This window comes from Hippichthys cyanospilos, chromosome 6 (genome assembly GCF_059441005.1).
Source record: "Hippichthys cyanospilos isolate Australia breed blue-spotted pipefish chromosome 6, RoL_Hcya_1.0, whole genome shotgun sequence".
NCBI classification, from domain to species: Eukaryota; Metazoa; Chordata; class Actinopteri; order Syngnathiformes; family Syngnathidae; genus Hippichthys; species Hippichthys cyanospilos.
In genome coordinates, this window is record NC_142374.1 from 17,255,652 (window position 1) to 17,269,166 (window position 13,515).

General features: G+C 39.2%; 3 protein-coding genes across 4 annotated transcripts; 2 read left to right on the plus strand and 1 right to left on the minus strand.

Annotated features, from left to right (window-relative positions):
• The first annotated feature begins 116 nt into the window (after positions 1 to 116).
• Positions 117 to 4,577, plus strand: dnaja (DnaJ heat shock protein family (Hsp40) member A). The gene is made up of 8 exons (XM_088416542.1): positions 117 to 278; positions 686 to 826; positions 1,319 to 1,493; positions 2,449 to 2,553; positions 2,649 to 2,876; positions 2,954 to 3,184; positions 3,558 to 3,658; positions 3,732 to 4,577. The coding sequence occupies exons 2-8, from the start codon at positions 695 to 697 to the stop codon at positions 3,945 to 3,947; spliced, it is 1,188 nt and encodes a 395-aa protein (XP_088272668.1). The 5' UTR covers positions 117 to 278; positions 686 to 694; the 3' UTR covers positions 3,948 to 4,577.
• LOC148422498 (small ribosomal subunit protein eS27-like) lies at positions 4,573 to 7,012 on the minus strand. The gene is made up of 4 exons (XM_088416545.1): positions 6,722 to 7,012; positions 5,051 to 5,159; positions 4,854 to 4,964; positions 4,573 to 4,763 (listed from the first exon to the last, which is right to left on the minus strand). The coding sequence occupies exons 1-4, from the start codon at positions 6,725 to 6,727 to the stop codon at positions 4,735 to 4,737; spliced, it is 255 nt and encodes an 84-aa protein (XP_088272671.1). The 5' UTR covers positions 6,728 to 7,012; the 3' UTR covers positions 4,573 to 4,734.
• A 142-nt stretch (positions 7,013 to 7,154) lies between these two features.
• LOC148422499 (ras-related protein Rab-8B) lies at positions 7,155 to 12,544 on the plus strand. Of its 2 annotated transcripts, XM_088416544.1 has the most exons (8): positions 7,157 to 7,403; positions 8,766 to 8,826; positions 8,898 to 8,958; positions 9,036 to 9,113; positions 9,484 to 9,573; positions 9,689 to 9,754; positions 10,850 to 10,900; positions 10,969 to 12,544. In XM_088416544.1, the coding sequence occupies exons 1-8, from the start codon at positions 7,280 to 7,282 to the stop codon at positions 11,059 to 11,061; spliced, it is 624 nt and encodes a 207-aa protein (XP_088272670.1). In that variant the 5' UTR covers positions 7,157 to 7,279; the 3' UTR covers positions 11,062 to 12,544. The 2 variants fall into 2 exon arrangements, with proteins under 2 accessions (XP_088272669.1, XP_088272670.1); XM_088416543.1 differs by having other exon boundaries at positions 7,155 to 7,403; positions 10,850 to 12,544.
• Positions 12,545 to 13,515: the final 971 nt, after the last annotated feature.

Here is a 13,515-nt window from a genome sequence, read left to right on the forward strand (position 1 = left end):
ACGTTCAGTTTTGTGTGAATATGATTTTTTCCCTTCAAAACGAGGGTGTTTTTAAAATAAAAAAATAGCATCACAGTGCATCCCCGTTAATGCATCATATCGCAAAGTGTCTTGCCGGCTTCCGTACTGGAAAGCATTCGGCCCATTCAGCTCGATCTCTCCAGAAAGTTCCAGGCTGAAGCGCACGCTATAAGGACAAGCCGTCTTTCTAGAAGCCAGCTTCATTTCACACTGACTCCACAGCTCTACTTGTCTTCAACGGGACAATAAGACCATAAGTAAGTGGCCCAAGCGATATGAAAAGAACTGTAGCTATTTGTTAATGTTATTAAGTCGCATTTTGGGGGTTAGCACAGTTATAAACGGGAACAAGCTAACGCACGTGATAATAGACAACGAAAAAATATTTTAAAGGTTTTCTAAATGTGACCATCTCCACTAATAATTTGGAATGCCGTTATGTCATAACGGTGCGGCGTTCTGTTTATAATGTTGTATATGTTACTTTATTCATTTTTAAGAGCTTTGTGTTTTCCAAGCCGGTTGGTTGGTAAGCGTCAACGGTGACTCATGTTAGCATGGCGACCACTCACAATCAGGGTCGCATAGAGATGTTTATTATTATTATTATTATTATTATTATTATTTAATGCTCATTTTGTTGTTGACTTTTATTTTTTTAAAGGCTGTCATCATGGTTCGCGAAACTGGTTACTACGATCTCCTTGGCGTGGGGCCTAAAGCGTCTCCAGACGAAATTAAGAAAGCGTACAGAAAACTGGCATTAAAATATCACCCGGACAAGAACCCCAACGAGGGCGAGAAGGTAAGCTCAGGCTAAATATAGACTTTAGGATTTTCTATGGCCGTCTACGGGGCTGTTGGGCATGCCCCCTTCTAATTTTACACTATTGAATGATCTGGTAGCCCCTCTTTCTAGTTACAGCATAGCCGGACTAGCCCTATGATCCAGTCTGAAGTACCACATGATGTTAAAACAAGTGGTTATTCAATTGTCTACGACGGCAATAGTAAAAGAAAATGTATACATTTGACTACTCATAAAAATGTATATTCAAATAGCCATGTTATTAAAACAGTTAACCAACGCTTCTTAACACCTAATGGTATTTGTAATCTCTTATGAATTCTTAGTGTTCAAAGAAAGAAAGAAAAAAAAAAACATTATTTGTCAGGGGCGTGGATTTGGTAACAGACTGTGTCGGGGTTGTTTGCAGGAGTAAAATGATGCTACATTGAAATCTTGCTAGGAGCTAGAAAAACTGCAAACTCAGAAGCTCTTTTCTCCCCCCTGCAGTTCAAGCTTATATCGCAAGCATATGATGTCCTTTCGGATCCGAAAAAGAGAGATCTGTATGACCAAGGTGGCGAACAAGCGATTAAAGAAGGCGGCATGAGTGGAGGGTCATCTCCCATGGACATTTTCAACATGTTTTTTGGAGGTGGGGGAAGGATGCAAAGAGAGAGGAGAGGTAAGGCCTTATAAAGACTATAAAAGGATTAGTCCGCTTATTTAGCCGTTTTCAGTATTTAAAGTTAATATTTTTTCTGACTAGACAAGTAAATTAATTTTAATGTACAGTTAATAGCCATAAAACCCATTGTTCCATTTGCTGTCGCATGAAAATGATGTCACCCAAGCTCAAGGCTCAGCTAGAGACCAATAAAAGCTCACATCTTAGTCATGTGACAGTCGCAAGCTGAGCTGTGATTGGTCATTATTAAATTAACATTTCGGTTCGCTTCACTTTTGAGGCTTCAATGTATTATTTTTGTACCAAAAAAACTAAAAAAAAAAACAAACAAAACTGCCTAATTAAATAAAAGAGAAATGATATGGTGCATTGTTATAAATAAAAGCAACTCATTCACCGAAACTTTTAGCCTTAATTATCATTACACATGCAAGTACAAGGCAGTGAAATTTTGACTCAAGGAGCTTGAACCATTTGTGGTTTGGAGACTCAACAGCAACAGCCCATGACACGTTCTAACTAAGTTTAAGGACATGCTGTCATGATTCACACTTTATCAACATTTATCATTATTCAAATGGTATCGCGCCTAACACCTCTGTGTGAAAACACGCCATCTCGCTTTACTTTCACGGCGGGTAAATTTGATGGAGGGGAAAACACACGTGCCAGAAACTACGCAAGTGGACCAAACATGCCACGCCAAAATGTATTAATACACAAACATATGCCGTTAACACCCCTCAGTAGCTGAGCCATCAGCACATACTATGTTATTTTCAGTCAGCAATTGACAAAATGTTTTGTTTTTTTTAATTAGAAAATAATTTAGTCATCACATTATCATATACAAAAACATTTCCTTATTATTGCTGGAATGGCTAAATAAGTGGACTGTCCCTTGAAACGGGAGGCAACCTCTAAATGTTAACTCAAACTCATGACATTATAGGGAAGAACATAGTCCATCAGTTGAGTGTTTCGCTGGAGGACATGTACAACGGCGCCACCAGGAAGCTAGCCCTCCAGAAGAACGTTATTTGTGAAAAGTGTGAAGGTACGCATTTACACTCATGTAGAATCATTGTTTTTTTTTTGTTGTTGTTGTTTTTTTTCCCTAAAGTAATTCCGATCCGTTTTGTTTGCGTTCAGGTTACGGGGGTAAGAAAGGTACCTTGGAGAAGTGCTCCAACTGTAAAGGAAGAGGCGTGCAGATCAAAGTGCAGCAGATCGGACCGGGCATGATTCAACAGATTCAGAGCATGTGCGGAGATTGTCACGGCCAGGGCGAGTCATTCAGCTCCAAAGACCGCTGCAAGAACTGCAATGGGCACAAAGTGGAACGCAAGAAGAAAATCCTTGAAGTCCACATCGACAAAGGTAATAAACACTGAGGATCTTCTCCCGGTGCTAAGTATCAACTGGGACACAAACTTAAGTGAAATATTCTTGACTAGGTATGAGAGACGGTCAGAAAATTACATTTCACGGCGAAGGCGATCAGGAGCCTGACCTGGAGCCCGGCGACGTCATCATCGTGCTGGATCAGAAGGAGCACGGCCTTTTTAAACGAAGCGACGATAACCTTACCATGACCATGAGCATCAAGCTGGTGGAGGCCCTGTGCGGCTTCAAGAAGGCCATCAACACTCTGGATGACAGAACGCTCCTTATCAGCTCGCAGCCAGGTAAGCGCACATTGCAAGACTGGCACTTTTTAGCGGCCGTTAACTCATTCGCTGTCAGCCCGGTTAAAATAGCATTTTGGTTTATGACCGCCTGTGACTCCCTTTTTTCCATTTTACTCAGCGAGACAAGTTAATCGCATCTTACTCAAACAAATCGGAAAGGCCAGGATGCTCTCTTAATGAGGACAATCGGGCTTAGTATGGCAGATCAAATGGGCCAAAAAATGGACAAAAAAACACACGTGCACCACAGTGGTCACAAACTTGTCTATGGTTAACTTATTTACTGCGAGCCCTGTAAAAATGGATCTGCTGATCTTCCTGGGTTTTTTTTTGCTCTGCGTCACTGAATTGGTTGTACCCAATTTTATAGGCGACGTTATAAAGAACAACGACACGAAGGTGATACAGAACGAAGGCATGCCAGTATACAGGAGCCCTTACGAAAAGGGACAACTCTTCATACAGTTCCAGGTAAGACCATAATTACTGTACTTAAGTGTTGAATTCATTCTCTGACCAAACTAAATACAATCCCAATACTCAGGTGGAGTTTCCTGAAAAACACTGGCTCCCAGAACACCTCATGTTCCAGCTAGAAAGGCTGCTCCCTCCCAGGGAGGACGTGATGATCGCCGACGACACGGAGGAGGTGGAGCTCTGCGAGGTGGACGAGCGGACGCAGCAGCGCAAGTACGGCGGGGAGGCTTATGATGAAGACGAGGAGGGTCCCAGGGGCGGGGTGCAGTGTCAGACACAATAGGCCAACAAAGTCCATGAATCGGGCGGGCGGGAGGGAGGATGGAGCAAGTTTTGTTTGTTGGGGAACCATTTAGATGGAAACAACTTGACAGCCAAGTGGCACAGTTTAGTTGAAAAGGCTGATCTGCAGCACCCGTTTGTTTGTGAAAGGGTCCAGATTTGATATACTTTTCGGTTCGGTCACATCGCTTTGAGGGCGGCAAACCTGAAGTGCATCTTATCATTTGACAATATTTTCATTCCGTCGTTACTAGTGAGTTTTACGTCCCATCACCGGACAACATTAGATCTCCGGCCACCACAACTTTTCACATTGCAGTTGGTGCCCACAGTTGACTTGTTCACCTTTTTGACTAGAAATGGAAAATGTACTGAACTGTACCACTTGGTGAAAACATTGCTTTTATTTATCATTCTTCAGATTGTGGTTATGCAAGGTATCTGTTTCTTTTTTTGTCGTCGTGAAAACTATAACAGTTGCTGGTCTTTTCTATATGTAACAATTTCTCAGACGGATGTAATGTTCAGAAGTATAAAGGACGACTTTGTATGCTTTCTGTGAAGGTCATTTCAGTCATAGCAAAAAAAAAGAAAAAAACGTTTTATCAATAAAAGTCCCAGTGTGCTTCAATTGTTTTTGTCTTTTTATTGACTTGTAAATTCATGGTTTTAAAAGGCATATTTTATGGCAAGCTTATAAAATCACAAACATGATTTTGTCCTCTGCATAGTGACAATCTCAACCAAGGAATTAACAACGCACATCTTGGAGCTAATGTTCCTGTTATTTAATGCTGCTTCCTCCTGAAAGAACAACCTGTTATGCAGAAGAAAATGTCGGGTTAAACAAGATTTGTCATTTTATGACACTGTACCAAACTGCAGTAATGTAAATGCTGGGATTCACCTTCAGTGAGTCTGGCCTTTCCTCCTTTAGGCTGACACAACACTGTGGAGCATCCCACACAAAGAACCACAGTCTGCGCATGACTGAACACCGTAGTGATCTTGTAACAGCCTGCAAAAGAGCAGTAATGCATTTCTTCCATATTTGTAAACTGTTTTGATAAATTAATAGTAAAACAACACTTGAGCTGTGCTTACCTGGACACTTCACATCCATAAAATAGGAATTTGGACTCTGAACAAGTCTTTTCTTTTTGTGTTGTCTTCTCTCATGTTCAATGGAGGGCTGAAGGAGGTCTTTAGCCAACTAAAAGGTGCAACGGGTAATATTACAGAACAAGATGAGGATAATCTGCATGATAATACAGTAGTCCGATAAAGATCTTCTAAAGAAATCATGCTGAAATCCATCCAGACAAAACAAGACAACAACCAGTAGGACAGCTCCACTAGGAAGTCATTGCTGTCCAAAAAAAATCAATGGCAAATTGAACAAATTAAACCCAAGTTGAGTAGTATCAGATTAACACACAGGCCACCCAGCAATAAAGGCCCAGCCCAAATGAAAGTACATCAGTTCTGGCAATAACTGTTTTGCTGCCTCAGGGCCTGGATGCCTTATTATCAAAGCACATCACAGGACACAAGGCATTTATGATGGTGTGGCGTTAACGGATTTGTGTTGTCTATTGATGGGGCGTAATGTGCCGAGGCTCCGACGCTTGGGGGTGGCAACTGAGTGTGTATCGAGGCGCGCCTCATGTGGGCAAGAGTTAGAAATGATCTGTGACCTGGCTGGCCAGTGGTTGCATTGATTTTGGCTGGCAATGCAAATATAAAATGGACACAAAACTTATTTTGTAGATTTCGGGCTGCTGTTACACCTGTGTGTGTTGCAATCACTTTTTGAGCATTCTGCGTTGTTGCGATGGATTCAGCAGACAAAAGGAGACATTCTTTTGGTAACATTTTGATTCAATTACTTCCAGTAAGGTGATGTTAAAAAAAACTGTGGAAAAGCTATTATTTCGAAATAAAAATGGATAACAAATGACCCATATGTCACTTGCCTTTGTTGATGCACATTCATGTAATTTTCTTAAATAGCCATAGAACTCAATGATTTCTTGGGTTTCTGGACCGCTTGATGGCGCCATAGAGCAAATGAAGTACCGTGAAGCTTTGAACCAAGTTGGCTGCAAAATTTCATTGCTTCATGAAGCTTCACTTGGTCATCACTTTTGTTAAATTGTACTCAGCTAACATAATTAAAGCGCTATTGTGAACTTTGAATAAATATCTGCTAGAAGAACATTGCAAATATGAACTACTTAAGTAGTTAAAAACTCGACAAACTTGCACAAGCATTGTATCAGCTGATTAGTACGTTTCTCTTGCAGTAACGAGAATCGAAACATGCCTCAAAAGGTCTATTTAACACGCTTGGGGCTTTAACAAAGGGTTAAAAAAGGAGTTGCATCTTTACAAAATCCAAGTAGTCGCAATTCACTCAACACACAGAACAATGATTGGGCTATTTCTTTTTGACGGTGAAGCTGAGCAATAATGAAAAAAAATTGGACGCGGACTAATTTCTGGGCCACATAACGCCTTCCCTTCGCAATGCTGACTCTCCAGCAATTAGACCACCCCCACGCTTCGGCTAGCTAAAGCAAGACTAGCTATAGACACTAGAACACAGCACACCATGTGCTTGCTGAGACTACGCACGCCACCTCGGTGTTATTCGAAACGATTCACACTATTTGCGCCCTGTGTGACAACTGCTTTATCACATCCGCGTAGGCGAAGCGCAGCATTCAAGAAAATAAAGAAAAAGCTCAGACGTGTTTGAAGTTGTTGACTTACAGGCATCTCGCCGTGCTGGCGTTGTCTACGTGGGCTTCTTCTTCTTTCTTGCTGCTGCTGCTGCTGCTGGTGCTGGTGGTGGTGGACACCAGCTGGGAGGAACTGGGATTTATCACCGATCTCTTATTAAGATATATATAAAGTGCTTACAAAGCAACAGGAAATGGGTAATAAAAGTGAATGAATTATTCAAACGGTTTAATAATTAATTTACAAAGACACGAGATTACTTTAATACGTTTATTTCGATCTACAAATGCGAAATTACTACCGAAGCCAAATGCATGGGTTTTGTTTTTATATAGCAATAATTTTAAAAGATGTTAAAATACAACGTAAACAATTCGCGCGTTGAGCGGAGAAAAAAAAAACATCGAAGCAGCTGTTCGGTAACAAAAACTACAAGGCCCACAATGCAACTGGCGGCATTACGCCACTCTCTCCGCACTGGCTCTCCGCCAGTCCGCCTGCGCCGACAGCTGAGGACCCGAAAGACGGGGGATCCCGGCCCAGCGTTCCCCTTTACTGACCCAAATCTCGTCCCGTTTGTTTCGCGCAATGGCCAAGACGTACGACTACCTCTTTAAGCTGTTGCTGATCGGCGACAGCGGCGTGGGCAAAACGTGTCTGCTTTTTCGATTCAGCGAAGACTCTTTTAATACCACCTTCATATCCACCATAGGTGAGTGAACCGCAGTAGCCTGACAGGAATATTAATGCACCGGCACATGTGTAATAAGATAACGCAACATTACAAAGATTGTTTTGTGCGTGCCTGCACACATGTAATAGTGTGTATGATTTTGTATTGCCAAGGGCAGAGAATGCTTGCACGAGAAAAGACAATGGGTGTGAGATACATTCTAAATAGGGCTGGGTCTCGTTTTGATTTCCAAAATTGACTTTCATTGTTGATTCCGTTAAGGTTTTTATTTTTAATTTTGTTTTTATTTAGTATCTATCCATCTGTATTATTTGTGCAATGTTTTTGTGCAATAAACAATGTTTATCAGCATTGTAAGGCTAACATTTAAAAAAAATTGATTAAGCTGTCGATTACATTGTCAATTAATAGCGGAATCTGATTTACAAAGCCATGTTTTTTTAATTTAAACTGCGTTTTCTTTCAAATCTACTATGCAAAAACAGTTTTTTATGATTTGGTTGCTGATTTGGTCTGTGACTTCTGGAAATCGGTGAAAATATCTCCATCGTTTTTCCAAAGTAAAGCAGTAATTTGATTCAGCACACTGTCGTCTGTTTTCAGGAGGACTAAAGAACGTTGATAATACCAACTGTCTGGAGGCTGAAATTCTTAGGATTTGGACAGTTTTAGCTCACTAAACGATTAATGATGATCAACAATACTTTAATAATTTGTCAATTAGTTGTTGATCAATTAAAAAATCGTTGCACCCCTAAACCAAATATTTTAATTTGAGGGTCATTTTTACTGTTCCAAATTTTCTGAAATCTTGAGGATTCGGACAGTTTTAGTTCTCTAAACAATGAATCGATTATCAACAATAATTGAATAATCCGATTGTTGATTAGTTGTCTGTTAACTGAAAAATAATTGCACCCCTAAACCAAGTAATGTACATTCAGAGTAAAGTTTACTGGAATTATTGATAATTTGGGGTCTCTAAACGATTATATATAACAAATTTGATGGTTGATTCGTTGTCGATTAATCGAAAAAAAGTTAGACAATTTGATATATATCTCAGAGTAAAATTGACTCAATGAAAATTACATTGAAATCATAATAATAAAAAACAACTGTTTACAAGAAGTAATTAAATTAATTTGAATAAAACTTATAATTGATTGACTGATGATGACTCTTTGGGTCAAAGTATTTTGATAAAGGGGAGGAGGCTTGGTTTTCTAAACAAATGGCCGACTTAACTTTTTTTTTTTCCCTGAATTTAAGCATGTTTCTGAAATATTTACATAGCCATTGTTTTTTAAAGGATTTTAAAAATAATTTACACACACGCCTCAATCTGCCAATCATAACTCTCTGTTCATTTTTACGCAGGCATCGACTTCAAAATCAGAACTATCGAGCTGGACGGAAAGAGAGTCAAACTTCAAATTTGGTGAGTGTGATTTGATTTTTATTTTGAAAATTCAAGTCTTTTGACAATTTGTATTCACGGGACGCATTCAGGGACACTGCGGGCCAGGAGCGCTTTCGCACCATCACCACAGCTTACTACAGAGGAGCCATGGTAAGTCCTCAGTGGCTGTGTTGGAATGTTGCTGAGCTGGACCAAGAAACAATGATTTGTCTTTGTCTTCCTCTCAGGGAATTATGCTGGTCTACGACATCACCAACGAGAAGTCGTTTGAAAACATTAAAAACTGGATCAGGAATATTGAAGAGGTGGATTTCGTGTTACCTCAAACTGTTACACTTTTTTTGCTCTTAACCTGTAGAAAACAATTAAAAAAAATGTACCCTAAATTTCGGATAATAAGCCACCCCAATATATAAGCCCTCTATTTGATAGTTCATGTTCCATAAATGGACACCTTGAACAGATACACGTATTTGTTTTACTGGTAGACTGCCCCCTGGTGGCTAGTAATCAAAACTGTAGATATAAACCTTTTCTGTAAACCGCAGGGCTCAAATCATGAGAAAAAAGCGACGGCTTATAATCTGAAATTTTCGGTAAATATGTCACTCCTATTTACAACAAAAATCTTTGGTTTGAACGACTTATTCCCTCGTTTAACATTTCACCTCCCAGCACGCCTCATCCGATGTCGAGAAGATGGTCCTGGGTAACAAATGTGACATGACAGACAGACGGCAGGTTTCCAAAGACAGGGGTGAAAAAGTGAGCGCGTACCCATCCGCCTACAGAAACTCATTAAAATGTCTAATTAGAGGAACAAAATGCATTCAGTGTGCATGGTAATTAATCACTGGTGTGTTGTTTTCCCTCTATTTAGCTGGCTATCGATTATGGCGTCAAGTTCCTGGAAACCAGCGCAAAAACAAGTCTAAATGTAGAAGAGGTACGTCCACGTTTGCCATCTCGGTTCACTTTATGCTAGCATGCTAGCATTAAAAAAAAACATTCAATTTTCTGGCTTTTCGTTAGTTAGTTTTACAGTAGATTGAAACTGAAAGTGACAACTAGCTCGAAGCGAGCGCGCGTTTCCTCTTAATTTGGAGAACTGGGTAAGCAAGGGGCAAAGCTGGAACTATATTTTGTTTTTGTGTGCTTTCTTTGTCGGGCCTCAGCAATCTTGAAGCTCGGTTACTTCGTGTCAATTAATGGTTGAAACACATTTCTGAAATAATACATTTGTTCAAATCATTTTATACTGTGGTATTATAAGCGCCTTGACTGATTTAAAATATGAGCTTTTAAAAGTGAAAAAAAAAAAGAAAAATTGCCATTTTTTTAACCATGAATATATTGCAACATAAAACAAGGATAAATGTGTTAATACATGATTGGACGAGTCAGCTTTTTTGCAGATTTACCTGTTGTAAAGTTAAAACAATACTAAAGAAAACCTGTCAAATGTTCTGACTGTAATTTATGCTTTTTTGTTGTTGTGTAAAGGGAGCAATTTTCCCAAATATCAGAATTGGCACCACCAAAAAAAAATCTTTATTGGCCCAGCCCCAATAGAAGCACATAACCGTTGCTATAAACGTCAGATATCCATGATTGCCAAATAGGTAGGTTCCACCTGAAAAAAAGTGTAAAATCAGTGATCAAATATTAAAGTAAAACTGTCAAATGTTCTGCCTGTAATTCATGGTTTTCTGTATGTTAAGGGAGCATTTTTTTGTTTTTTCACTGGCTACTTGGTTGGTAATTGTAATTTTAGTTTGACCTGTATCAAGCACCGGCCCTTATAAAAATCTCTATTTGCCGGGCCTTAGTAAAAAGCGCATTTTATCTAATGCCGTAAACTGCAGATTTCCATGTTTGCTACAAAAACATCTGTGATGTAGGTGTTCCACTTTCCAATTCGTGTGAAATGATCCAGTTTGACTTGGTCCTTGTGCCACGTAACGAGACAAAAACGCAATGCTTGTCTTGTCCACTAGATGGCAGAAGATGCAACTAACCTGTTTATCCATTTCCAAATCAGGCATTTTACACCATGGGAAGAGACATCCTGCACAATCTGAGCTCAAAAACAGTAAGCCCTCCCAGACGGCGTGTTACATTTGACCTCGTCAACAAGTCATTTTCTCTTCTGCTTAACAGAACGACAACATCGCCGGAGGATCTGGAAAAGCGGTCAAGATCACAGAGAAGAAGTCCAAGAGAATCAAATTCCTCAAGTGTTCGCTCATCTAGGGCGCGCCTCGCACACGCCGGCGTGACTTTGCTCTTTTTCAAGGAGCTTCTTGCTCCTCAATGCGAATTTGGAGCGCTCCTCGCTTTCTGAGGCCTCAACGGGAGCCGATGAGCTCCCGCACTTGGGCTCGTCCCAATGAAGACGCGCAACCGGGGCCCGGAACTGTGACGGCGGGCCGCCGCTTGTTTGTAGCCGACGCCTTTGCGGAGTCCCCCAACTTAGCGCACCATCGTGTTCTTATCTATACATACAATAACAAACGCCGATTTTTTTCACACCGTAGCACTCCTTTTATACCTTGTGCCATATTGACCACAAGGACGCTGTGCGATACGCGTTATCACGTCCTGGCAATGATTGTATTTGTGAGTAAATGTGTGTGTCATTTCAATGTAATTTGATAACGGTAAATACGCTTGGAAAAAAAATCATGGTTAGCAGGGTTTTTTCTTCTCCCTGCTGCCTTCATCATGCTTAAATATTCTAATTAACATTTCGGATATACGTAGTCGTTATAATCACTGTTTATACAATTGCTATAATGTTAAAGAAATGTATCAGAATGAAGCACTATTTATTTGCTGCGCGCTATAATCCAAATTGTCTGCCTCATTCTGTCATTTTAGCTCAAAAACAGAAATAAAGACAGCTTGAGTGATCAATAGAACATAAAAGACAAAAAGAACATAGAAAAAAAGTCTGATCATCAAGATTTGTTAGTTTTCATTGAAAATAATTATTAAGCAATATAAACACTTTAGTGTTCCCTCTTTTTTTGCCTTGTTCCCTTTTTGAAAGTTTGTTTAGTTAAAAAAACAAAATATTAAATGATTTTCTTTGGTTCGGCTTATATGAAAAAAAAAAGTGAAATAAGCCCGCAATAGACAAAGAAAATTTTGAATTTTTTTTGTATAAATAAAATGATTTTTTGACTGCTCTGATTTAAAAGAAAGAACATTTGCAAGAAAAATAGCGACATAAACCTGCAAAAAGTTATAAAGCCGCAATAACCAAAGCGCAATGTAGCGAGGGAACACTGTATATGTACAAAAAAATTTGCATAACACATTTCGGTCAGGACATTTTGGTATTAAAAGCGTGTTAAAAGTATTTTCTTAAAAAAAAATATTTGAATTCAAATAACTGCCAATCTAAATACTCATATTTCAAAAGTCAATTCAGTGGCGCATGTCTTTACTGTTATTATTCAAATGAGGCATTAGAGTAGACTGTGCATTTTCCATTGTTGTATTTTTAAAAATGTATTAACTGCTGACAAACTAGAAGAAGCTATGTTGTAATGCCATTATCAGTATTTGCATGAACACTGTTGGGATATGAAGCACATTGTACGCTATGTAAAGAAGATGACGGTTGAGTCGGCATATGAAAGTGAGTGTGAGCACATGTTGGAAGTTCATGTCGCGGTGCAATATGTGTTGACGTTCAGAAAGTTTGCATTAAAAGACTGACGAAAGCTTTCATGGCAGTGACTTGAATTGTGGAGGAATACATATATATACAGGAAGCATTTTACATTCACACTCACCTTTGTCAAAAACATGAAAACGGAGTGCTAACTTTGGATGTTTTTGGTCATACGATTGTGACTTTTTCTGACGACAACGTTTCTTGCTATTCACAGTTCATTTTCTTTTTTTTTCCATTATAAGTATCCTCAAATTACTTTTTGTTCTTGGGAGTACAGTCATTTTTTGGGACTACAGTCATTATGATTTTGTCCTAACTTTTTATCATTTATTGATGCAATCATGAGTTTTTTTCTTGTATTGTTATGACAATGTCATCACATTCCAAGAGTAAAATCAGGTATATTCATACTCCCCACCAGTTGGTGGCAATAATGAGCTATTACATGTTGTTGGTTTTTTTTTTGTTTGTTTCTCAGCCGTTTGGGCCACAAGTGCAATGACATACCCAGGGCAGAATGTGCTGCCTGTCCATTTAGTCCATGATAGTAAAACAGAGAAAGGTTATGAGGCCAGTCAATGCAACAAAATTTAACGACCATAACGAGTAATGTCTGACCGGAATGGTCTTATTGACAATTTCATTTTGAAGTTCTTCCCGGAGCATGGTTGTGACTTTGGTCAACTTGATAATCTTTGGCTCCCAGAGCGCAAGATGCTCAGAAGTGGTTATCACACGGAACGAGGAACGAGTACTGTACGTGCTCTCTTGACACATCTTTTACTTTGTTGGCACTCCAGTTCATTTCACTGTCAATAAAACGCTAAAGACTTCTTCATTCACTCCACCTCTGACTCACCTCACATTTCATAAGAAACTACTCACCAAAGTGGTAAGAAAAGGTAAGATTTCATTGATATTCACATATTTAACTATGGTAAGTTTAAAATTTCAGGATAAGGGCCCTTTATATAATATATATATATATATATATATATATATATATATATATATATATATAT